Source organism: Columba livia, chromosome 3, assembly GCF_036013475.1.
Source record: "Columba livia isolate bColLiv1 breed racing homer chromosome 3, bColLiv1.pat.W.v2, whole genome shotgun sequence".
NCBI classification, from domain to species: domain Eukaryota; kingdom Metazoa; phylum Chordata; class Aves; order Columbiformes; family Columbidae; genus Columba; species Columba livia.
The window spans coordinates 121689205-121716076 of record NC_088604.1 but is presented as its reverse complement, the minus strand read 5'-3'; the positions used below and the strand labels follow the sequence as shown (position 1 = coordinate 121716076).

The 26872-nt window shown below is 56.5% G+C and overlaps 1 protein-coding gene across 22 annotated transcripts in view; it reads right to left on the bottom strand.

Moving 5' to 3' along the window:
- Positions 1-19554, bottom strand: part of LOC102089333 (sodium/potassium/calcium exchanger 3) — a 208563-nt gene extending 189009 nt beyond the window's left edge. For 18 of the 22 annotated variants that reach the window (XM_065059490.1, XM_065059491.1, XM_065059484.1 and 15 more), the window contains exon 1: positions 19372-19551. In XM_065059490.1, coding sequence (XP_064915562.1) covers positions 19372-19492 — 121 coding nt within the window. In that variant the 5' untranslated portion in view covers positions 19493-19551. Of the gene's footprint in view, positions 1-3406; positions 3675-19371 lie in introns of those variants that run through there. The other 4 variants (XM_065059513.1, XM_065059501.1, XM_065059503.1 and 1 more) reach the window with 4 other exon arrangements.
- Between the last annotated feature and the right edge of the window lie 7318 nt (positions 19555-26872).

The window sequence follows — 26872 nt, the reverse complement described above, 5'->3', positions numbered from 1 at the left end:
GCTGTGAAGTACCAGCGAACCCCTGCTGGATTTTGCACATGCTTACACAACAGAGTGTTTAGCTTGGTAAACTAAGAATCATCATTGGAAACTTCAAGCACTTTGCACCTGCTTTGCTTTACAAACTTCAGAGACGGTTTGCTGTTTGTTTAGTCCATGAGCACAGGTAAGAGCTGAAACTGCGAGTGAAACTCACACAAGGGGTTTCTCAGAAGGAGCACATGCGATGGTGCAACATCAGCCTGTCCTGTAACAGCAAACACACCCTGGCAACCCGAGCTCAGCAGTTTCAGTTCCACACACAAGCAGTTTTTGGAGCGGAGGGGCTCGTGTCCCAGCAGCCGGTGCTTGGCTGTGTGTCACTGCACGGAGGACAGGACAGACACGAGGGCTGACACGGCCCCGCCGTACTGCACGACCCCTCCTGCTGCACAACCCGCCATGTTGCACAACCCCTCCTGCTGCACAACCCCTCCTGTCCCCCTCACAACCCACCGTGCTGCACAACCCCGCCTGCTGCACAACCCACCGTGCTGCACAACCCCACCTGTCCCCCTGCACGACCCCTCCTGCCCCCCCTGCACGATCCCGCCTGCCCCCCCTGCACGACCCCGCCTGCCCCCCCTGCACGACCCCGCCTGCCCCCCCCTGCACGACCCCGCCTGCCCCCCCTGCACGACCCCTCCTGCCCCCCCCTGCACGACCCCACCTGCCCCCCTGCACGACCCCTCCTGTCCCCCTGCACGACCCCTCCTGCCCCCCCTGCACGACCCCTCCTGCCCCCCCTGCACGACCCCTCCTGCCCCCCTGCACGACCCCTCCTGCCCCCCCTGCACGACCCCGCCTGCTCGCCCTCCAGCGCCTGTCAGACCACAAACGTTCCCAAGCGAGGGGCAGAAAAGAAAGTCATCTGAGGTGACTGGAAGGAGAAAAGCTTAATTTGGCAATAGAAGTGTTTATAAAGGCCACATTCAGCATTCACACAAATGAGCGTAACCAGGAGCAGCACGGGCCCGCAGCCGAACCTGCCGGGCCGGCGGTGCCTGACAGCAGGGAGGGCTGTGCTCCGGTACCCGGGTCTGGGGGGCAGCCGCCCCACAGCAGCACCCGCAGCCCGCTGGCCCCAGACCCCCACCCGGCTATCTCCGCTCTCGAACACACTCGGCTCAGAGCAACAGAAAACACAGGCTGAGATGCAAGGAGATGCTTTCTCCAAAGGTCTGGCCTTCCAAGGATTTCCCTGTGAAAACACAGACGTACCAAGATTGTAACCTTGCTAACGAGGACATTTTATGACAATTCAGTGGGGTCTGTGTTCCCCCACATGCTGGCGCGGGCGCCTGGCACAGTCAGGGGCAGCTTGATGCTGCCCTACGTGCACGGGCTGCAATCCCACCAGCCCTTCCACAACACCACGTGGAGGCAGCTCAGCGAGAGGAACGGCCAGTGTCCAGACCTGCTCCGGCTCCCACGGCCCCTCCACCGGCGCCGCTGAGGTCCCACCCGGGGCTGCCACACAGCAGGCACAACAATGGCGACAAATCTGCTGCAACACATCCCTTTGCCTTCTCGCTTCAGACCGTATCTTGCAATCCCTTAAGTGCCTGTTACAAGGCAAAACTTATGCTGACTTGAAGCTTTACATCAGCTGCCAAAGGCTGTGGGGCCTGAGCACACTGAACAAGGGTCCTTTCCTTTGATTTCAATACACACTAAATCACAGCCAGTCGGTGACAACCAACAGTAGGACAAGGGGCAATGGGTGCAAACTGGAACACAGGAGGTTCCACTTAAATTGAGAAGCAACTTGTTTGGGTGAGGGTGGCAGAGCCTGGCCCAGGCTGCCCAGGGGGTTGTGGAGTCTCCTTCTGTGCAGACATTCCAACCCCCTGGACACCTTCCTGTGTAACCTCATCTGGGTGTTCCTGCTCCATAGGGGGATTGCACTGCATGAGCTTTCCAGGTCCCTCCAGCCCTGACATGCTGTGACTCTGTGAGAGCCGGGCACGGCTCCCGAGCTGCCCTCCCGCGCCCCTGTCCCGCGGGCGCGTGTCCCGCTGGCCCGTTCCCACGCCTCCCCCAGCGCAACATCCACACGGCGTCGGCTCAGCTCAGCCTTGCATTAGCATCTCATAAATGGATTACCTTTCTTTGTAGGCTGAGTTAGGAGATGCTTTCCTTTCAAAATCAGCAGCAAAAACCAGAAATAGAGCATCCTTTGGGAAGACAGCAACAAAACACCACCACCACCACCACCACAAAAACCCCCACCAAAACAAAACAAAACCAAATGACAACAAAAAAAACCCACAGACCAAAACCTGCACACCTGGCTTTGACAGGCAGCCTGTTCCTTACATCTGATTTCAAAGCTGTATTTCCACACATACTGACCTAGACAGAAGGTGCAGAAGGGCCGAGGAAGTGCGCTTGGCAATCCACCACCGTTGTTAACACCGGTATAACATGAGCGGGGCACAGGGGCCACGGCCAGGTCCAGGCATTTAATAAACAGGAGAAGGTCCCTGCTTCCAAACCTACTCAGGTGGCAGAACTCAAGAAGACACATCTCGTACCCCATCTCTGAGCCTTCTCCCTTCTCCAGGAAATTATGTAAAGGGGGGCAGAAAAAACAATTTGGGTCAAAAGAAGCACTTCTGATTCTTCAGTTTTATCAGTACGCAGTGACTCAAGTGCCAGCCCCAAAAACACCCAAAAACCAACACTACAACCACCCAACAAAACCCGAGATTCCCCAGGCGCAGCAGAAGTGAGCAGCCCTGAGCAGCCCTGTGTGACGCGAGCGGCTCCAGGACACGCCACCCCGGCTCCAGGACACGCCGCCCGCGGCTCCAGGACACGCCACCCCGGCTCCAGGACACGCCGCCAGCCCACACCACCCCACCATTCTGCTACCAAGCCACACAGCAAGGCCTGGAGCTGAGCTCCTGCACGCAGCCAACGGGCAGAAACAAGCTGTCAATTATCACCACACACCCCCGCTGTTTTCTCCTCCATTTACCACTATCTTGTATGTGACTACCAGCAAAAACCAAAAGCAGCCCCACAACACCACCAGACACAATTACATCCCAAAGGCCTCTCACTCTCTGCTACAGGAGTAAACACAACTTGAGAGGGGGGCCTGGTCTCAGAGGAGGATCCGGGGCCCGGAGGGATGAACTGCCGGTTCTCCTGTTCTCGCACCGCCAGTGACCACACAGTCTTTGTCCGAGCCAGTCCTCCTCTGCCGGGTTGGAGGCCCCTGCAGACACCGTAAAGGCTGACTCTGAGCCCAGACACACACCCCAAGCTCAAACAGCTCACGGTATCACCAAACACCGCCCCTGCACCCCTGTCCTCACGCGCAGCCCGGGAGCAGCGGGGCAGAGCAGCAGGTACCCACCAGAGGAGCCCACAGCCGCGCACCCACCGTCTCCGCCCCCGTCCTGCCGCGCCGGGCTCCACGCACCGGCAGGAGCCCGGCAGAGAGCACGCGAGCCCGCCGAGGGCAGGAGAGGCCCCCGCGCCCAGCCAGCGGGGGCACGCACGCACGCACGCACGCACGGCAGGTGGGAGGGTGCGCGCAACGCGGCCCAGCTGCCGGCCGGGAAGGTGGGTGTGCTCTGAAGGTCAGGCGGCTCCACAGCACTCAGCATCACACAAAGAACAGTTGAAAATGTGACTGTGGGATTATTTTAACTCTGAAAAGCCACTGCCATCTGAAAGTGAAATTTCTGCACGCATTCTGCTGAGTCTCCCTCTGCTCCCAGCCCAAAGACAAAGAAAGATCAGGCAGCACCTTGCAGAAACGTGCTGACCGCGGCCATTGCTGCTCACGCTTTCGGTGACTCCAGCTGGGGTCCTGCCTGGGGTCACCACCGACCGCTGCGGGGGCACCGCCACGAGGAGCAGCCTGCAGACGCGCTCTGCCCGAGCACCCGGCGCCGGTGGCTGTCCCATGGCGCCGGTGGCTGTTCCAGGGCGCCGGTGGCTGACCCCAGGGCGCCGGTGGCTGCCAGCCGGGGCACTGGTGTCAGTCCATACATCCCTGCTGGTGGAGGGTGCTGGGCAGCACCCATAGCTCTGATGTCACCTGCAGTGCTTTATGCAGCAAAGCTCAGGGGAACAGAAAAATATCCTTGCATGAGATAAATCTGCTGCTCACTGCAGCACGTACAGAGAAACGCCATCAAACCTCCGGCCCGGTCTGGGCAAAGCGAAGGTAAGACTCATGCCCGCCGGAGCCTGGAGCCAGAGCAATGATGGTAGAAAATGTGACTGTGACATTCCACTCCCACTCTGCCACAAACTTGCTGCGACCTCAACCAAATGCCCGCTGTCTCTGCCACCAATCTTATCCTCCACCTGCTCCAGCTTTGCACAGGGCCCGTTTCTCCGACACGTCGGCCCCGTTCCCAGCAGCAGGGACACGCGACAACGGAACGCGGCGCTGCAGCTCCGGCAGGCACGGCTGCCGCTGGGAGCTTTACTGGAGCACGCTTCTCCTCTTCCCTCGCTGCCGAAACTGGGAGCTCTCCCCAAAACCGGTTTTAAGGAACTATTTATACAGACTGCATGTGTTCCCATTGCACCTGTCTTTTCACCTCCCCAAAAGCTACAGGGAAAGCCAAGAGCAACAGCATTTTTTCCTCAAGGAAAGCAGAGGATAAATTAGCTGAAAAAGTCTCTTTTGTTAATAAGAAAGTATGGAGGAAGATTGCTTGTTTTTTTTCCTAAATTTATGAGCTCTGTGACATTTTATATTCATATAAAACAGGCATTTTAATGCAAGTTTTATTTACAAATGAACAGGTTGTTTTTAAACCCCATCCATTAAAAAGCCAGCTCTCGCTAGGTCTGCCAGCTCCCCGGGTCACTCAAACACCTCCCCACCGCAGACCAGCCACCAGATGAGTTTATAGCTCATCCTTCCGGCAGCGCACAGACTCCACAAGAACACACGGATTTCCGCCTGCGCTTCGCCATCCTGAACAGCGTCAGCTTCAGGCTTAGTTAACTGAAGATAGGTTCCTGTTCACTGTCTCACGCCAAAGATTGTCACTGGGCATGCGGTTATTCCAGGTGTCCTTGATCATTCATTACCAGTTTGTGCAGAAATTTCTATTTTTTTTATTTTACATATCAGCTTGACAGGACACCAGGACAGGACACCCCAGCAGCGCCGCGGGACGGGACACCGGGACGGGACACCCCAGCAGCCCTGCAGGACGGGACACCGGGACGGGACACCCCAGCAGCGCTGTGGGACGGCACACCGGGACGGGACACCCCAGCAGTGCCGCGGGACAGGAAACCAGGACGGGACACCCCGGCAGTGCCGTGGGACGGGACACCGGGACGGGACACCGGGACGGGACACCCCGGCAGCCCTGCAGGATGGGACACCGGGACGGGACACTGAGATGGGACACCGGGACGGAACACCTGGACAGGACACCCCGGCAGTGCTGTGGGACAGGACACCGGGACAGGACACTCCGGCAGCGCTGTGGGACAGGACACCGGGACGGGACACCCCGGCAGCGCTGTGGGATGGGACACCGGGACGGGACACCCCGGCAGCCCTGGGGGACAGAACACCGGGACAGGACACCCCGGCAGCGCTGTGGGACGGGACACTGGGACGGGACACCGGGACGGGACACCCCGGCAGCCCTGCAGGATGGGACACCGGGACGGGACACTGAGATGGGACACCGGGACGGAACACCTGGACAGGACACCCCGGCAGTGCTGTGGGACAGGACACCGGGACAGGACACCCCGGCAGCCCTGCAGGATGGGACAGCGGGACGGGACACTGAGATGGGACACCGGGACGGAACACCTGGACAGGACACCCCGGCAGTGCTGTGGGACAGGACACCGGGACGGGACACCCCAGCAGCCCTGCAGGACAGGACACTGGGACGGGACACCCCGGCAGCGCTGTGGGATGGGACACCGGGACGGGACACCCCGGCAGCCCTGCAGGACAGAACACCAGGACGGGACACCCCGGCAGCCCTGCAGGACGGGACACCGGGACGGGACACCCCGGCAGCGCTGTGGGACGGGACACCGGGACGGGACACCCCGGCAGCGCTGTGGGACGGGACACCGGGACGGGACACCCCGGAAGCCCTGCAGGACAGAACACCCCGGCAGCGCTGCGGGACACGGCCCTGGGGCTGCAGAGCCAACCAACGCCAGAAACTCAAGAGACGGGAGGCAGGCACGGCGCAGGAGCGGATCCTGCTCCCTCGGCGAACGGAGGAACAGGCCTGCCGTGTCCCGCCAGCGAGCCGCGTGCTGCAAGCACTACAGTGAGCCACCCCTTTCAGGAAAAAAACAGAAAAATGAAAAAAAATAAAGACTGTGGTAAGGCCTGGCTCCCAGTCTGGTATCTGCACACCAGAACGCCCTGATGATAGGGAAGCCATCACAAAAGAGGGATTTTTTTCAAGCTTTTCTCCACAAAAGGTAAAGAAATGGATCTCCCAAAAATAAACAAGCAAGAGGAAAAAGGGAGCTTTTGTGTCTGATTTCAATACAAACATGTTTTTCAAGTTAAAAGACTATTTCGCCCTTCCCTTTGCCTTACAACTCTTTTCCCTTGTGTTTCCCTGCACCAACACTCCATAAATCTGTAACTGTTGTTTGTTTAATTGTTATTATTTACTGCTCCCACAGCGCTGGAAACACGCTGGACGCTGCCACGTGGAGACAACCACCCGGCCCGCAGAACACGCTGGCCCTGATGTTTAACTGCACCGTACAACGCTGGCTGTGGGTTTGCTCCCCAACAGCACTCTGTGTGCTGTGAAATCCAGGAGCGCCCACCGAGAGCCAGGCGAGGAAACGCAGAGAGAAACCCCCGAGAGCGCAGGCGGGGGCGGCCGGACCCGCGCCCCCGCGCATCGCCCGGGCCTGCCCCCCGGCGCCTCGTTGCACCGCGCTGGGCAAGGTCAGTTCACACACCGTGAAACGAGAGCGTGGCAGAGACGGGAATGTGAAAGGAGCGGTTCGGGACACAGGTGTGCATTTAGGCATCGCAGATGGGCAGCGCTTCCCCTTCTCCTGCGTCTGTTCAGAAAACCCACGAGACCTGAATTTCGTCAGAGATCAGAACACGCTGCGGGCAGCCGCTGGCCTGGCGACTGATGCTGTGCCTTCCTGCCCAGGAAACCGAATTCCCTGCACTAACGCACCTCTTTTGTTCCCTCTGCGTGGGGCTAAAATGAACCCCGGTAGCAAGCGCCATGGAAGGAACCACAGGGAGGAGCTGGAGAAAGGCTGTGAAGGCTCGTGCCCCACACACGGCGAGTCAGGTGCTCGTGGTCCTGCACCGGCGAGCGATCTGCTCTGGAGCTGCCACGACACGCTGGGCACAGGCACATGGGCCCCGGAGCCCGGGGAACCCCCATCAGCGCTCCCCTGGACAGCCCGGTTCTACGGAGCAGACAGCAGCACAAGGCTTCCTGTGCTGCCCCATCAGCCACTCTGTCCCAAGAAAATGGGCAGAGCACCAGTTACAACAAACCTTCCAGGTACCACCAGCACCGACCCCCAGCATTACGCCTTCTCGCCAGGTCTCCAGCCAACCAACATTTCCCTGCGATCCCGGGGACTGTGCCTGCCATGGGCCCCGGCTGCGTGCAGGTTTCTGCCCTCATTCACACTCATCTGTGTGTCACTAAGCCAGGCTGAAAATCACCTTGGTGACACAGAGTGTTTTCCCTATGGTACCCACTTAATTAAATATTGAATGAGCTATTATCTTTCAGGGATGCCTGTGCACTGGCTGTGTCCATTATTTATAACATAATGCGTTCATGATGCATTTTATCCCATGCTTCTATCTGCTGATCTCATAACGGGCCCTTAAAAACAGTTTCAAGCAATTAATCCTACCTTAATTACAGACAAATATATATAGAAGCCCCAGGACATCTCTTTCTGATATTTATTAGTAGTAAGTAAACATATCTGGAAATAAATCTGGTAATCAGGAAAGAGAGGGACAAAGCCCAACAGCCATGGGAAAGGCGGAACTGGAAGAAGGCGCATGGTAATCAGCCACAGTAAAATTGGCGGCTCCGTCTGTCTGGAAGAAGTAAGATGTGTCCTGCTGCAGCCTCCCCCCACGACAGGTTCTTCTGATACTGACTCTGCCTCCTGTATTCCCTGTCACACCCATGATACAAGGCAGTGCTAATCACACCAAAATACCTGCGTTGTTCCTGCCTCCCCGGGTCCTCCCACGCTCAGATCGGCACAACGGCCATTCTCCCAGTCAACAGGTGTCACCACTGAGCCACCTCAGGCTGTCCCTTGTCCTTTCCTCTCCGGCTGAGAGTCAGTCCTTCTTTCCTGCAGGTGGGCTGTAAAGCCCGAGCTCCTCTCAGCACATGGGTGCAGAACACAGCTGCACCCTGCTTGATTCCGCCTTGCACCGTTCGGGCCATGTCCCGCAGCCCCACGCAGGAGAGCAGCCGTGGGACTGCCCCAGCAAGACCCAGAGGTGCAGTGGCGCGCGGCCGCCGCAGCCCGCAGCGCACCGCAGCCCGCAGCTCACCGCAGCCCGCAGCGCACCGCAGCCCGCAGCGCACCGCAGCCCGCAGCCGCAACGACAGCACAGCTACCGAAACAGCTCTTCAAGGCGGGGGGGAAGGAAAAGAAAAAAGGAAAGGAAAAGAATCTCTAGACACCACCAGGAAGCTCTTCGTAAATTCCCGCATTTCAGCTCATGTAGGAAACATACTCTAGTTTTGGAAACACTGGGTCCATTTCTTTCCTGAAGAGCCCTGGTAACATACAGGAGGAGAGTACAATCATCATTAATACTCATATTTTGTGCAATTCCACTGGCTCTCCAGAACTAACTCGTATGTCTAGCACCCGCACCGGGAAACCTCGCCCTCCAGAGGAGTTTGTCCCCCGGTCAGGCAGAGCGAGCACGGGCCAGCTCCGGCGCCGGGCGCACGGCTCCAGGGAGCACCGTCCCGGCCCCGCGGGGCCGGGTGCATCTCGGCTGTGCTGAGACATGAGCCTGGCCCAGCTCAGCCTAGTCCCCCGCTCACACACAGCAAGGGCATCTTTCTAGTGAAATCCCAAACTGCAACTTTCCAGAGTATTTCAAGAAAATATATAATACCATAGCAAAAGAAAAAGTTTCTATTTTTAACCAGAGATCCTGGCACAAAAGGGGAGTACTCCACATCATACCAGAACCAAGTGTTTGACGCTCCCTTTCTTTATAAGGCTTTAAGAACAGCAGGACCCTCCAAGGAGCAGTATGACTTTTTTATTTACCCTGAGTGAGACTCTGCAGACCCAGGTTTAATTCACTGCTCTGCGATGAGCCCAGGAGGTGACCTTGGACAAGTTGTTCTGTCCAGATTCTCAGCTGGTGTCAGCTGGCACCGTGCCACCAAAGTCAATTTAAACCATTTGTGACTCAGGTCCTCATGTCCCCGTCCAAACAGCCACCCAGCTTGGAAATGTGCACCTAGTACAGGTAGTGGGACCAACACAACTCATGCATCCCCTGGAAAATATATTTTTTCACTAAAACGAAACAAAAATCCTTTGTTATTTTTAAAACAATAGCCTTATGATCAAGGCTTTAAAAACAAACCCACCAATGCTGTCGTTTCATTTTACAGTCTGTTATGCATTAGCTGCTGCAAAATCCCTAGGGATTTTAACTTTAGCACACATTAATGGGTGGTGACTGATAGTTTTTTTCTCCCTTCTCCTTTTAAGTTTCATCATCTTTCCGAAGTCGTCTCGGATTTCTCTCAGCTTGCTTTCATCACCAGTTGAGCGCCCTTCACGGCACCGAGCAGCCCAACACCTGACACCCTCCTGCGGGAAGGATGGATGGATGGAAGGAAGGAAGGAGGATGGATGGAAGGAGGGCTCGGAGTCGCCAGGTCTCCTGCTTTTCATCACAGGAAGCTCCTAAGGCTGAGAAACTCTAGACACGACCTAAATAAAGATGAAAAAAGACCAATTCTCTCATCAAGATCCATCCTAGCAAGAAACTACCTTGTCCGTGAAAGACTTTCTTCTGCAGCAGAACCAGGGCAGAGCTTCCCCGTGAAGGCTGATTTACCTCCATGGGTGAGGCCCCAGCGTGACGCTCAGACTGTGCTGTCACCGCGGGGCTGTCCCTGTCCCGCTCGCCCTCACCACACCAGGTCCCGACCCGTGCCCGCGGTCCAGCCCGGCCTGCAGCATCCTGCCCACCACGGCCTGCAGCGTCCTCCCCGCCACGGCCTGCAGCCATCCTCTGATTTAGCACAGGAATAAATCCAAAGAACGTGAAATTCCTAGTTTATTTTACTTTTAGCCAGCAGTAAAATTAACTTGAGGGTTTTTTAAATATCGCCTCTCCTCCACCCTCCCCTCCGACAACACTGCTTTCTGAGGAGGAGTCCACACAAGCGGTACCCTGCCATGAGGGCAACAGATGCAGCCTGTTGAACAAACGTATCCACAGCAAGCTATGCAAGATGGTTCCCTGGGTTCTCTTTGGGATAAGGGTCTTTTTAGCTCGGTTTTCACAATGGGATTGCGATGGCCCCAGCACCAGCCAGTACACTCTGTATCATGGCAGGATGGTCTCTGCGCACCCAGACGTGAGATGCGACCTGCGCTCAATCGAAAGATCCTTAAACGGCACCGTGTGTTACACCAAGGGGCTGGTCCGCCCAGCAGCCGCCAGCCCTGGGAGGGCTCCACGGCAGCCGGGCTGCCCCCCCGGCGGCGCACAGGGCTCTGCGCAGCCTCACCGCGGCACCGCGCACCGCTCTGCACAGCGGCGAGCGCCACACGCACCAGCGCCTGCCCCGCACGGCCTCACCCGCACCAAAGCACGGCACCTAACAGCTCCTTTCTACTCCCAACCACCAAACACACCTGCTCTTTTTTAACAGCAGAAATCAAATGCTGTGAGCCTCGTCGTTGTGTGTAACGTCAATGGAAATGGCTTATGTTCGTGTTTCCCCCAAAAGGAACTGCTGCACTGCCGCAGTGCCTGCAGTGTTCATCTCAAAAGTTTCTTTCTGTCCTGTTCTCGCTGTGAGCTGGCAACAAAATACCAATGGACTATCAGCAAGAGGTACACTGAGCACTGGAGGGCACATCTTCTCAGAAGAGAAAGGAATGTCCATGTAAGGCTTGCTTCTCCTCCTGCTTTATGTTACAGGATGTTCTGGCCATCTTAGGGAAAAAAAACAGCCAAGTCTATCTTTGAATGGAAATGAATTATTTTAATAGCAGATCCTTCAGTTGTTTGTAGTTCAGTTAGCATGTTTTTGGCCTGCATATCAAAAAGATTCTTCTCCTGGACTTTAGCAGGCTCCTTCCTAATCAGCTGCTCCAGCTCATGTGCGGTTCTCCTCTGACAGGTGGTGCCTGCAGCCGGAGCGAGCACTCAGGATGAATGAGCCCTGGCATACTGAAGCTTTAATCGGAAGAGCCTGCTCAGCACCCTCCAAACACATCTCTCTCGCCGTCTGCCACTGTCGCAGATGAGATGTGCTGTGCCTACAGAGAAGGAACGCCCTGGCTGTGCGTTTCTATCCCTCAGCCACCGCGGGGCCACAGGAGACTCCCCGGCTGATCTGCAGGGACACGGCAACACGCAGTGCGCTGATGCACAAACCCATCTGCAGATCCGCACTCCACCTGGGGCTCTGCCACTCCTGTGCCAGGACAGCCCTGCACATTCTTCTCACACCTCAGCTTCCCTACTTTATAATTGGAGGACTTGCTTACTTGCCTCATTTACTCCTCATCTTCCTGGCCATGGACTGAGGAAGGATCTGGTTAACATTGTGCACACGCAAGCCCACTTGAAGTCAACCACATTACTTCGGACACTGCAAGTCAAGCCCTCACCCCCTGGATCACAGCCCAACTGCCTATGGACACACAAACACGGCTGCGAGCCAAAGTACTGCACACACTACTGGAGGTATAGAGAGGTCAGACCAGGCTGTGCATCTCAGCCACTTCGCGCAGCTGCTCAGCTCACAGCTCAGCAAAGGAATGTTTCAAAACAACAAATTGTGTGCCTCCAAACCAGTTCTGACGCTCCCTTGTGCACAAGAGCGTTGTTCTTCTATCAGAGGTGAATCCCCGTCCCCACGCTCGCACCCGCGCCGAAGGCAGCCCGCGGAGCGGCAGCCGTGACAGCAGACACGCTCCCCATCCTCTGCACTTGCGGGCAGTTCACAATGCGGACAGGACTTGTGGACTATCTGCTTCCCACAGGCAAGGCTTACGGGCAGATGACATCCAATCCCACCTCTTCAGCAGCCCCTGTTAGCCGAGAAAGTCCATAAAAGGCAAACCAAGTCCCAGCAAACAGTCCCACACAGCCTGCTCCCTGGACACCACATCTGGACTCCTCTTCAACGCCTCCCTTTTCAGAAGAACAAGCCCCAGGGCCTCTCTCTGGACCCTTGTGCAGTGCTCCCAGTGGCAGCAGTATCGAAAAAAATCAGCTTAAACGTATTTAGTGCACATCAAGCGTCAGCTTTCAATCCAGCCTGGGGTTGTCTCCAGTTACTGTGGGTTTCTATTCTTCAGCCCTTGCTGCTGGATGCAACATCCTATCCTGCTCCCTTTCCTTCCTTAACACTAAAAAATCAAACACACAGAGAAATCCCCTCACTTCCAGAGTTTTCTCAGCCTGCTCCTAAAGAAAAGCTTAGCGTCTAGAGATTATACCATTTTATTTTTGAATCTGAGTGTTAAGCTGAAATGTAGCCACGCTACAGTGCGAACACATTGACTGCACGTATTTAACGTCTTACGGAGGTAGAGATGCTCCTCTGACGCGGTTGGCTCCACCGCCAGAGCGATGGAGGCCTCAACGCCCTCCCAAACCCCCGGGTGCAGGGTCGCGGCCCTTGACCATCTCCACATCCAGGCAGTTTCACTGCTATCGACTTCCAAGCTCACAAAATCACATCTAAGTCTCACCTGAACAGACACTTTTCTGACTGCTGTGGAGACTTGACCTTCTGTGTAAGGCGACGCAAGAAAAGAGAATGTAAAACTTTGCTGAGAGAACAAGATAAAGGGAGGTGGAACTACTCCTCAGGGGCTTCAAGCAGCTAATTGCAAAATCCCGAGTGAGGACGCCCTTGGCAGTAAATAGCGCAAGGACAGGCTGCTCAGGGCCTGAGGAGGCTCCGACAGCCCGGCAATGATTCCACGGAGAGGTGGAGGTAAAACACCCTCCTCCCTTCAGGGTCAGCCAAGAATACATTCAGGAGCTGTGAATTACACGCATTTACCACTCTCGTTTTCACAGGATTTCCCTTTGATGCTGCAAGTATCACAGTTTTGCTCCAGACCAGCCACAAAGACTTACTCACTGTGTAACTTACTCTTCCTAGTGCATGTCTACAGGACATGATGGTTACAGTGGCAGGACTCTAAAGATCCTGCCCGCACCTGGCCATGCCCACTGCTGCTTCCCATAAAGCCACAGCAGCAGAAAACAAACAGGATGAGGTTAACAACGGCTTCTGGCATTGGTCTGACTGGACTTGTGACACTGAAGGCAAAATCTAGAGCAGGACAAAGCTTTTAAAAATCCCCAGCACCTTTTAAAATCCCGTGCTTAAAGACTGGTCTAGAGAAGGGCACAGAAGACAAGGCTGGAAAAAGGAAGCACGGTTTCTGGTTGGGTTTTTTGGTACAGAAAGGCACCGGGGCAGTGAGGAGGAGGCACGGCACAGCCCGCCACGGCGAGGGAGCACCTATCACCGCGCCTGCGGAGCAAACCCGCCTTCTGCAGAACTGCAGGAAGCCCTGCTGCTTCCAAGTAATGGCACTAACTAGACGCATCCATCGGGCGCTGTGCTCCAGGAACCCGGCGTGCTTTTCCTTTGGAAAAACAGAAGTCCAAAGTTTTCGGTGACAGGTTTCCATGAGATCTATCTCTTTTCTTCAAGTCTCCTGTTAGGGAAGGCTCTAGGAAAACTACGTTTTTCATGCTTTGTTGCGACCAGGAAGCTAGAAAGGGTAACTGAAACAAATCCAAAGGCACAGAAACCAGAAGATAAAAAGAAAAAAAAAAAAGGTCACTTTTCTAGCCACCACAGAGTTGCCATCAATGTAAAGAGAGGAGCACAGAGACACAGAGACACGCCCTGGCGCAGTCAGCAGGGCCAGCACGGCCAGCTGCCCGGCGAGGGCATTTCCCGGACCTCCTGAGACTTCTGTCATTGTCTCACTCCCACGAGGCTACAGACGTGAGTACCTGCCCCATCAACAAACGGCAGGGCCCACCAACCCCTTCATTGCGAGCGCGTTGGACCTAGAATGGACAGGTCACCAGCCAGCCTTCTCAACATTAATGACCATTTAGGATTAGCAACAAGAGGGAACTACTCAAAAAGGGCTCAGAGAAAACTAAACACCATGCCCGCCTTGCCGCAAGCTCTGCCAGCCTGACCACGGCCACCACCCGAGGGCTCTCCATTCAGCACTGGCTTCTTAAGAGTCCTCAACGAGTCAGTTTAGTGCATTAATTTGGCAGATGATCTCATTTATCCCGGGCTAGTGTTCTGCTGGGTTAGCTTGCTGAAAAGTCTCAAGGGCCACCGAAACGCCAGAGCCCACCAAATGGAGGCGAGGAGGGACGGAGCAGCCGCAAGCAGCACACAGGGCGGGACGGAGCAGCCGCGGTTAGACGGCGCGGGCAGACGTGGAGCAGCGAGCCCACCGTCCCTAAAGGGCACCCGGGAAACACCGGCCCTTGAGCCCCCTGCTGCCCGCCGCCTCGCAGCCCCGCTCGCTCAGTGTACGGACCGCCGCGCGGCCGGCCACCTTTTGCCTTCCTGACCCGCCAAACTCCCGAGCATCCCGCAGACTGAGGAACAGGACCTGTAATTTTAGGTGGCGTGCTGGAGTTTACCTCAGGCACCCAACTTTGGCAAGCTGACCGGTCTGGCACGCATCCCAGCACTTCCGTAACATTTTAATTAAGTGGACTCCAAACGCTGACAGGCACGGAGGTCTGGACGTCTACGGCAGCTCTTTGGGGAGGCCCTGAGGCAGAACGCCCCGGGTGCACCGCCCGGCTCCGCCGCTGCCGTCAGCAGATGCTGAACGCCGAGCACGTCTGCCGTCCAGGCACCGCCACACGCCTCACCCTGCCAGCACCCGCGAGCCGCTCCGGAGACTTCCCTCTGCGGGACCTTGAACGAGCACTAAATCAATGAACAAGTCATTTCCTGCAAGGCCAAACAAGCTCCCTGCCAAAGAGGTCACATACCACGCTCTGGCCTGATGCCACTCCCTAGTTTATGAGGGTAAATTCCCATATCCAGGGGTCCAACCATTACAGCACTACATCTGGGCTAGGATTACTCTCGCCGAGGCTGGGATTATACTTCACTGAAGAGGTGAAGAAAACAACTGCTTTTGTGCTTTCATTGCATGACCTCTAAAGTTCGGTTTGGGTTTCTTGGTTTGCGCAAACCAAAACATTCAAATGAAATCAGGGAGTTTTCACTTAATTCCCAGCCAGAGTACCAGGATCCGTCACACCAAGGTTCTTCACCGATATTTTGGCAGTAAGGAGATCTGTGAGGAAAAGCCCTGTGAGGCAGGGCCCGTGGCAGCGCGGCCAGGACACGGCCCGCGTGGGGGTGGAAGGTGGACACGCTGGGACCTTTGCTGCCCGTCTCCCCTCATGCCACCCAAGATCACCCAGGAGCTTTCTGTAGGTGTATTGTCGTGACACGGATGCTCTCAACCCCATGCAGCCCCTGATAAGGACTGGGCAACTCTCAGTCCTGTGAAAACAGCCTGCGCTTTGCATCTGGACCAAGTCTCAGAGCCAGTCAAAAGGTACTTGGCAAGCCTTGCTCCGCCATGCTGAATACGTCACTCCCGTCAAGTTAAAACAAGACTTAAAAGCAACCCAAATCTTCCAGGCTTTAATCACGCAGGCAACTCCATTTGCTTGGATGTACACATCCCCATGAGTAAGGGCTGCAGGATCAGACCCAGCTTTTCCTTACCATTCTGCCAAAAACACATACACAGAAAGAACAGACAAATCCCACTGACTGATGCCTCTGCTATTTTTGCTGTCCGCGAGAGCGAACTGGTAGAAGGCTTGACTCAGAAGCCTCCCTTGAAAAACCTGAATCATCGCAGTTCGGAAGATGGTCTCATATAACGAAGCAGTCCCTTCTCCACTCCTCCCTGTCTTTGCAAGAGAGAATCTAAGAGACCGACGGGGGGAATCATGCTTTGTTTGGCTCTTTCAGCAAGGATGGCAGAGTCAGGTAGAGTTTTGGAAGCAACTCACGCTGCTCAAGTTAACGAGACGTTTCTGTAACTCTCCCTCGGCTCCGGTCCCGCCAGCACACCGAAAAGCACACGCAGTCCGGTGGCTGGCGGCTGCACCCTGGGTCCGCAGGGCTGTCTGATCTCTGCGCCTCTGATTTACCAGCGTGCCTTCCTTGATGTCAGAGCGCAACCAGGGACTCGCACTGCCTGGACAAGAGAAAGACACACCCCAGCTGTACATTCACTGCCCAGATCAGCTTTGTGAACTTGGATTTCTTCTTAATTTGCACCATTTTTGAAAGCCTGAACCTTGAAAACATAAAGATCTTTGGAACTACCTTCACACAAAAATTATCATATCACTTTGCTGTTGCACATCATTTAGCACCAGGAGATCCCAAAGCAACTTAAAAAGGAGGCCTTGTTTTACAGACGCAGCCAAGCGAGATATGGAGAGTTTAAGTCACCCAGAAAAGCAGCGGGAGCCCCCAGAACAGCAATCCACATCTTGTGTCACATCCTCTGCAGTCACCCACCACAGATGGCTTATCTATTAAATGCTGTAGCTCCCGCCCCATTGGGCAAAGCTCCAGCCTGTTTCTTGCAGCAGACACAAGCGCGCACACCCTCCCGGGGGGTCTGGGCACCCCGTGCCCCTCTGCAGACAGAGGCCACCCACCACCCGGGCAGCCATGCTCCCCCGACACAGCCCGCGGCCCCTCAGCTCACACAGGGACGGTGGCTGAGGATGGGACCGTGACTACGAAAAGCAGTAGCATTGCAAGTGAGAAGGCATCATAGAAACAGGGGATTCAAGCCCAGGGTTGCGGGGCTGTATCAAGGCACAGGCTCCTCAGGAGCAGCAAGCGCTCCAGTGTCTCCCAGCAAAGCCTAAGCCCAGCTCTCCACCAGCACCGGTCTCACTGGCACCACGGAGCTGCGCATCACCTGTGCTGCTGCCGAGTCAAAGCCCCGGTTCTTTACTCCGAACACCACGTCTCCTTGCTAGTGAAAACGGCTCTAGAAGTGCAGGGTAAGGCTGCCACCCCCTGCCACCCAGCCAGAGGAGTGGGAAGGGAGATGCCATTTGATATAAATGCACTGCGGCTGAGTCAAAGTTTGCGTTTGATCTTAAACCACACATCCTTATATGAAGAAAAATATTTAAATCACTAAATTGAAATGCTTCTTTCCACCTCCTATCTAATGGTGACACAAACACAAACCGGGAGAGCGTCAGGCTGCAAGCGCGGCTCCCAGGAGAGCCCAGGCGCATCCATGAAGAGGCGGCGGATGCAGTGGGCGCTGTGGAAAACCTCCACCTGTGAAACGACTCTTCTCGTCACTCCCAGCTCCGCGCGGCAGCAGACGCGCAGCGTGCCACGTCGATTGCGCCAAACGCTATTTCTCATCTCTCGGATTAATTTTAAAGCAACTCTGATCACAGCACGAGATACTCTCCCCAACTGAAGCAAAATGGCACGAGGCCTGATGAAAGTTAGTAGTGCTGTCTGGGGAACACTTTGAGCAATTCAGGCAAAGCACGGACAGGTTCATGTGCCGTGTGGACTTTCACAGCCCGCGCTGCCTTCACTCAGCAGACGGAGCTCCCTTCCACGTAACCAGGAAAACCGCGTTCAAGGAGAGCAAAAGATGAGACGGGAATCACCACTACCCATCAGAAAGAAGAGTGCACTCTGATCCCCAATTAAAACAGGCCTGAAATTTGCCTTTGCCATGTAATCTACAATTGACCATGTGGCAAAGGCAAGCAGCACGCAGCCCGCCTGCCCCGCCGGGGAACAGGCTGCAGACAGCTTGGTTCCCACCGGCAGAGCGGGCAGAAAGCACAGGTCTGGCCCGGCGCCACGGGCAGAGCCCACAGAGGAAGCCCCGTCCCACCAGCGGTCTCTGGGGTTTACATAAAAGAAGGACGGTATTAGCGTCACACATCTGTGTATACTGTGTGGGTAGGCTTAAATTTACGTAAGTACATGCATACACCCCTGTTTACTGACAACGGTGCTCATGTCTGTCTTTCCTGGCCTTACTTCTCAGAAGCAATCACCATGTTCATGAAAAACTAGCATAACTTTTAGAATACATGTATAAAAAAAAGAGAAAATTTTATTAATTTTAGGGCATTAAAGTCCCAAATCTTAAAAACCCATCCAGGCATTCTTATACTCCATAAGAAAAACTGTGTTCAAGTCTTAGCTGGTGTTTATGCTCTTTCCCAAGTATCAGAGCATTCCTCACACCATGCTGGACACTGCAAAACCCTTAAGACACATCTGTTTATTTAAAAAGCAAATTCAAGTCATGAAGGGGTAGGCTCTCCTTCACTTAAAGGAAAATAAGCCTTGCATAAATTCTGCTTACACTCACATATTTGCAATGCAAAATACAAATTGCTTGCTGTCACCGTCTTTGTACAGCTGGTTGCAAAATGAAGCAGGAGACGGCCACTCAACACCCAAGACCGAGTGTCACTCTTCCAAAAACCCTTCTCCTCTCAAAATGGCACACGGGAGCCCATTCAAACTGCCCCGAAACCCTCCAGAGCGGGATCGTGGCTGCCCCGTCCCCGCGGGAACCGACAGCCCACGGCGGCGGGCAGCGACCGGCGGGCAGGGGCACGGACCGGCGGGCAGTGACCCCCGGGCAGGGACCCCCGGGCAGCTCCGCGCGGAGCGGGGAGCGCGCCCCGGCCGCCCCCAGCGCCGCGGGAACCCCGCACAGCGGGAGCCCGGAGAGCCCCGCTCCGCACGCCGCCCGTGGCCCCGGCCCCGCGGCCGCTCGCTCCCGCAAAGTTTCTCTCCTCTGCCGGGGGCCACGGCCGCCCCTCGGAGCACCCCGGCCCGGCCCCGGCCCCGGTACGGACCCCCGCGGGGAGCCCCGGCCCCCCCAGCCCCCGCGGGCTTCGGCTGCCCTTCCCGGCCCCCGAAGCGGCGGCACCTCCGCGCAGGTGACCCCGCCCGCCGCCACGGCCCCGCGCCCTGCCCGCCGCCCCCCGGAGCGGCCCCGGCCCCCACTCACCGCCGCGCCCGGCCGCGCAGCCGGCCAGCAGCAGGGCCAGGGCGGCCAGGGCGCCCAGCTGCCCCCGCAGCAGCTGCCCCCGCCGCCTCCGCCGCCGCCGCTCCGCCGCCGAGGCGCCCATCGCGGCCGCTCCGCTGCTCCAGCCGCGCCGAGCCCAGCCGGGCCGCCGCAGCACCGCCCCCGCCCGCCCCCCGCCGCCTCTGCCGCCTGCGCGCCGGCCGGCCGGCCCACCGCCCCTGCGCGGAGCGGCCCCGGGGCGGGGAGCGAGGGATGGATGGAGGGAGGGAGGGAGGAAGAGAGGGATGGATGGACGGACGGAGGGAGGGATGGAGGGATGGACGGACGGAAACTTCCCGGCCGCCGGCGCGCGGGACGGCTGCCCGGGCGGAGAGGGGCGGGAGCTGGAGCCGCCCGTGCCCGGGCTGTCCCGCCGCGGGGCAGCGGGTCCCGAGCCCCGGCCGCACGGCGCTTGCAGCTGCACGGCCTCCCTCGAGTGTGGTTCAGCGACAGAGGAGGTGGTCCTGCGTGCACCGGGCTCGGGGTGCTGCTGCTGCGTGCATCGCCCCTCGAACACACGAGGGTCCGCACACGGTTGCAGGGGCTTCGGCTGCAGGTACAGCCCGCTCCTGGCCTCGTGCTTCTGCAGGCATCGTTCCATCAGACCCTGCTGTGCACAGGTGACAGACCTTCCACAGCCGCAGCTGTAGCCCTCGCTCTAGCTTGCTTTTCCTGGCCTGAACAGGGACTGTCAGCAGAATTTTCTGGGCTGAAACCTTTATCCGTTGTTGCAGTGTTTAAAACAACCCCCAAACAACGCAGTGCAATTCCTTTGCATTCCACGCACTCATAATCTGGAGGATTCTCACCGTGTTTTGGGTTTTTTTCCCTTTCTCATACTCTGAGGTTTTTGCCGGGTGAGCAACACCCACTCCCCCTGCCCTTCTGACAGGACCCATGGGAGAGCCGGCGGGGCGGATGTCCCTGCGGGCAGCGGTCCCTCGGGCTGTCAGCACCGCGCACGGGTGCAGGGGTGCGGGTGCGAGCCGGGCGGGCTGCACCAGCACAGGGTTCACACAGCGCTGGGGAGCGGTGCCGCGGGCTGCGGCACAGGACACCCTGCACAGCCACATCCGCCCACCGCCTGGGCTCCTGCCGTGAAAAACCTGAGCTGATCTGAACCCCTCATCCCTCCTTCCCGGTTTAAAGTCACAATTATTATTGCAGTATTAACAGAAACACCCGCTGGCTGCGCTGAAACCAGCGTATTGTGCACAGGCGAGGAAACATCTGTCTCTGTGAGGCCTGCAGTTGTGAGGAAGCACCATTATCCCCGCTCTTCAGGAGGGGCTCTGGAGTTACGTGACATCTACCCGAGGACACAGAATGAACCTCTGGCAGAGTCTGGGTTTGAGCCCTGCATCTCTGAAGCCAGCGCCACCGTTTTGGACCTTTCCCGGGCCCCCCCAGCTCCCCGGTGCCAACATCCCGAAAGCAGCATCAGCAAGCGAGCTGACAACACAGACAGGCGCTGGCTGAGATCAATGACAGGAGAGGGTGTGAAAGCATGGGCAGTGCTGTCTGCAGTGCAAACACACTGAATTAAATCAAAGGCGATTGATGCAATGACAGAACAGAAACTCCCCAAAAATATTTCAGACATTTCAAGTTAAAATAACTTGTGACAAAAGAAAAAAACAAGCTGCAGACAGCAACACGAAGAGCACTTTCTGGCCCTGGCGTGCCGCGGCTGAGCAGCTGCACTCGCAGCACACGGCAGCTCTGCTCCTCCCGCACCCGCCCGCTGCCGACCCTCACCTGGGGAGCCTCTTCGCGCCGTGCGTGACCGCAGCCCGTGCGAGGCGGCTGCAGAGGCAGCGACCAGGCAGGCCCCGGCGGCGGGACACGGGCCCAGCAGCACCCCAGCACCCTCTTTCAGCAGATGCCGCGTGTCGTCCTGCCCGGCACAGCCAAACACCTTCAGCTGGACAGCAAGGAAGCTGAATACATCTGTTCCTGTGGTCTGAACGTTAACCAAGAGTTGCTGTGGCTAGCTGCACACAGACACAAAAATAAAACATCTCTCTCGATATTTTTGATCAGTTTCTAACCATTCTTGTTAGGGGGGGCTCATTCTGGGGTCAGCCCTCATTACACACTCAGCTTCCAACCTCTCCTCCAAGGCTTGCTTGCAATTCTGAACGCAATCAGGATGTCAGTTTTCTACACTACTCTTAAAGATTTATCAATTGTGCTCCTAAGCACAACTTTAGAAATGCTGGTGTCCCTGTTGGCCCCAGGTAGGCAGAGCCAGTTCCCATCCAGACAGTCAATAAAGCGAACAACACTCTTAAGGTGTAACTATGAAAGATGTGTTATGGTTTGGGCTGTTTCTCGGGAGGATACACTCCCTTCCCCCTGGCAGGGCAGGTTTTATCCCATGGTAAACAACTCCGAAACCTGCAGCGCTGTCAAACACTGCACTAAGGCACCGCGGCTTGTGAACGAGGCCGTGCCCGGCCCCGGGCTTGCTCTTGATCGGTGCCCTGCGAGAGCGGTCAGCCGGGCTTGGGTGAACGTCCCCGCTGCTGACACGGCAGAGCACTGAGACAATACTCCCAAAGTATTCCTTTTGAACCTAAATGTCCTTTTGAAGTCTGTAATTGCTGAAAATGTGACCCTGAGAGTCATTGCAAAATCATCATTCAGCCCTCCTTCGTAAGCCTCCTTTCCACCCCATTGCAGAGCTGCTTGGCACACCAAGGTGTGAGCTCGCTGTGTGGAGAACTGAGACTGGGAATACCTGCGAAGCTTAGGAACAGATTTTCCACTCAGAATCACAAAGTAATTTAGAAAATTCCTTACTAGCATAGTGAGTACCAGCTTGTGAAACGTTTCCATTTCGGGGGAGCGTAGGACAGGGAAGAATTCCCTCCTCTCTCCCACCGATAAAGCAGTGTGTGGGTGGAGCGGGCTGTGAACCAATCTGTCTGCGGGAGGAAACAGAAGGGACGGAATCGCCACGGATCTTCCTCTTCTGAGAAAAAAGCTCTTAAATTTATCTTCTATAGGAACCTCCTGCAAGAAAAAAAAACAACTGCTAAAGAAAGAACATATGAGACTGACATGCCTCTGAATACGCAGTTTGCTTTGTGTCACCTCTTCCGCTCTCTTCCTTGTGCCCTTGCTCCTCTTCTGACCACTTCAATACTCTCCAAGGAGCATCTCTTGATCACCTAATAGGTGAACGGCATGGGAACTTACTGCATTGCATTTAGGTCGTCAGATCATAGCTATGTACCACCCGATGCCACCTCTTCACCAAAAATGAATCTGTTGGTCTCAGCACTGCCTGAATGCCAGTCAGCAAGGGCGCATGTCAGAGGCCTGGTGGCTGCTGGAGAGGGGGTGCAGGTGGCAAAACCACCACGTGTTCTTTGCAGTTCCTTCTGCTGAGGAGGAGAGACAGGAGATGCGCAAACGTCCCGTGTAATTACAGTCCTGGCGGGACAGGAACTGCTGCTGCTCTCAGCAGTTGCCCCCAGGTTCCGCTTGGCGCTGGGGTACCCGTGCATGGCGGATCCTCCCTGAAACAACTGAAGCCTGCCTGGCTGGAGCTCTTGTTTCCTATCAGGCCAGGGACCAGTCTCTAATACAGACCAAACTTACCAGGACTGACTTATAAGTCTCAATCAGTACAATGGTGTTTAGGTGTGTGTTAAACCTCACCTTGGGGCTGAAAAAGAGCAGGGGTGCTAAGGGAGGTCTTCCTTTCCCCGACGCACCCTGCAATGCTTTAGTGACGCACACAGATGCCCTCAAGGCGCCACTTGCATCTCCGCTGCCGTGTGGACGGTTCTCCGGGGAGGGCTGGGGACGGGCTCTGCTGCAGACTCCAGAGGAGGTCCCACAGGAAGGTTCCCAGAGAGCTGGCTCTCCAAGGGGCACAAAGATGCTCTTTTGTTCCTTCTAGAGCCTCATCACAGCATAAAACCACATAAATCATGGGGAGAAAACTGTAAATCACGGGATACAGATGTGCAGAGATGACAGCCAGATGTGCCTTAGTGGAGCTAAGGAACAGTCGTGACTGTTTAAAGGAGAGCAAACAGCCTCGCGTACTTGGCATTTTCCCCTGCAAACCGCGCCAAGCTCTGCTCTTCAGACCAAACAGAGATTTTCTTCTGTTTGGACTGGCAGATTATGCTCACAAAGAACTTTCAACTCTGGAAAAAAATATTTAGGATCAATGCAGAGCAGCATCTTCAGGTAGACACGAGCCATTCTGCCGTGCATAGAGCTGGTGGGCACATCCCGAGCTGGTTCGGATGGGGGACACCCGGGACCAACAGCTGTCCCAGAGCCCTGCCAGACACCTGCAGGGGCAGGACACGGTGAGATCGCGGCTGAGCAACGCTCGCCGTGCAGAGACCAGCTCAGGGCACTGGTGTGGCGGAATCACCGCAAATGCTGCTCTTGCACTTCACACAGCCAACTGCTGTTGAAGACCCACCTAAGGCAGTCCAGAAAGAAAGGACAGGAGCTTTTCTTGGCTCCGGCTTTAGTCTAGGGCCCTACTTTTTTAGCACAGCTCCTGTGCCATCTCCCCGAGCCTCTGTCTACACATAGTTTCACCCTTTCATCTCATGCTTTAGCTGGTTTACATATATTTTAAGCAGTTTATTGGCAGGGCTGAGCACAGCTGAAGTACGAGATGAGAAGCCGTAGGCTCTTGGCAGGCTGGTGGTGACTGAGCGCAGTGGTTTCTCTCCTGTGAAGAAGAGGGGCTGGCTTAACCCAGCCGTTGAACCCGCAAGCCTCAGACACATCCTCTTTGCAAACCGCGAGGAGGACACTATTCAATACGCTGCTGCTCGCCAGGGGTGGTTGCTCCCTCCCTCCCGCACAGGACCCCCCCGTGAGCAGAGGGCTCGTGCGAGTGATCCCCCTCTGCTCCCAGAGCTGCCCATCTCAGTGCCATTTGCTGGTGACGCCGGTTTCAGTCACTCCCACCGCCTTTGCACGGAGGGGGACAGGGACGCGTGTCCGCTCCTTCGCGGAGCGGCAGGGACGTCACTGCTGCGGATGGCCGGCAGCCGAAGGGCACGATGCCTTCGGTCAGCTAATGGGCAGCGCCACGTGGAGCGATGACAAACTGTTCCTTGCCAGTCATGCACTCGTAGCCGGGTTCAAAAGGCTGTCCGGCTGATACAATTTCCATGTAAAAAACAGTTTATAGTAGTTTAGGTTATGCCTGTTCCCATTTGATTTAAGAGCATATAAATAAGTTTGCATCTGTTTAGATAAACGAAAACAGCCCAAGGTTGTATGCTTGGATAAAGCTGAGCACCCTCCTCGTGCAGGCTGCCAGGTCTCCCCTATCTGAAAAGCTTGAGCAAAAGCAGTTGTGCTTGCCTGCTTTGGGGGAGCTCGGCGATTTAGGGAGGCAACAGTACGACCCAAAGTCCTCCCGCAACACGAGGAAGGCCCGTCTCCATCACAGAGCTAACGAAGCCGCACTCCAGTGCTTCCCAGGCCATCAGAGGTGACAGCTGGGGCAGAGCCACCAGATGTCCCGTGCCAGAGCAGGACCTTGCCGAAATCACCCGGACCCTGGAGGCACTGTGAGGGAGCAAGGGAGCAGAGCAGGGCAGGAGGGGGCGGGCAGGGGTCTGAGAGCAGGCGGGTGAGGAGGGGAGTGCTGGGGAAGCTGTGGCACCCCAGCAGGAACATCTGCTCCCCACGGCGTCTGCAGTCGCCCCGGAGCCCCACGCCCTGCCAGAGGCCCAGCCATTGCTCAGCTCTGTCCCCCCGGCGGGGGCTGTGGGTGACCTGTCACTGTCCCTCCGGTGAGGGCTGTGGGTGACCTGTCACTGTCCCTCCGGTGAGGGCTGTGGGTGACCTGTCACTGTCCCTCCGGTGAGGGCTGTGGGTGACCTGTCGCTATCCCCCCGGCGAGGGCTGTGGGTGACCTGTCACTGCCCCACCGGCAAGGGCTGTGGGTGACCTGTCACTGTCCCTCCGGTGAGGGCTGTGGGTGACCTGTTGCTATCCCCCCAGTGAGGGCTGTGGGTGACCTGTCACTGCCCCTCCGGTGAGGGCTGTGGGTGACCTGTCACTGCCCCCGGCTTTTCTGGCCGACCCGAGATCCTCCTGTGCCCCATCCCCAGGGTCGGCCTCCACATCGCGTATCTCGGGGAATATCTTGTGTTTCAGTGGCGAGGAGAAGTAATTACCCGGTTGAGTCTGCAGAGCATAAAAGCCAACTAGTGTTCTTTCAGGATGAAAGAGGTAATAAAAGCACTGGTATTAATAGAAAAATATTTGTTACTTCATGGGATATCAGGGCTTCCTGTGGTTTGAGGTTATGTCTTGCATAGCTCGTTGCTGAACGCCTCACGATGAGACTCTGCTTTCCTTTTTCCCTTCCAGCAGCCAGCTTCACTCTCGGATCAATGATCTGGCGTACGAATAGAGCAGCTCCATGTGGCTTACAAATAGCGCAGCTCCGTGTCTCCTCACCAGACGTGCCCGGCGCTGCTGTTCCGCAGGCTGGTGGCACGTCTGTGCATGTCACACCTCGCCGAGGGGCTGCGGAACGGCAAGGGGTCTACCCAAATCACATCGAGAGCTGCAGCTCTGCCTGCCTGATAGCTCCCGAAACAGCAACATTTAACACAATTAAAGGGCAGAACATTCAAACCAAGTGCAAACAAAATCCTATTACACACAGTGAAATTATCTCGGAGGACCCTTTGCCACAGGAGGTTGTTTCTGAGGCCAAAAAAACTTGGGAAATGCAACAGAAGTCTGGGTAACCTTGTCACTAGTGAGAGCAGCAGGGTCAGAACTAATCCTAACGGTAGTGTATCCAGAGCTAATAGTTTACATCTTGCAAAAGTCCTAGGAAACAAACAAACAAAACATCAGGAAATTGAATACAAAGCTGAGATCATTGATCCACCTGCACCGTGACTGTGGTGCCTGCCTGTGAGGAACGCTGTCCTCCGAAAAGCACCACAGGCAGGGACTCTTCCCCAGCTTCCCCCGTGTCCCTGTCCCCTCGGGCCCTGCGCTGGCAGACAGCAGCTCTCGGACATTTCTCAGATTCGTTTCTTCCCGTGGCCCGTGTGAAAGCACCTCTTGTTGCTGCATTTCCTGAGCTCTTCTGCTGCTGCCCTGTTGGGCACAGGGAGCTGATGAGCTCTTCACAACAGAAACCCTTGCCCCGCTTCTCCTGGGGCTGCCAGTGCGATGCTGGCTCTGCGGCAGGCAGAGCCACGGCACGGCGTCCCGCGTGGGGACACGGCGTCCCGCGTGGGGACACGGCGTCCCGCGTGGAGACACGGCGTCCCGCGTGGGGACACGGCGTGAGCAGGACCCTGGAGCCCTGCTGGCGCCTGGGCGGGGACCTGCGACGGGACCCGCGACTCCCAGCTGCGCGCAGGCAAGGGGAGCGGAGTGAGGTGCGCTGGGCAGGTGCTGAGCTGCACCTGCTGCTCAG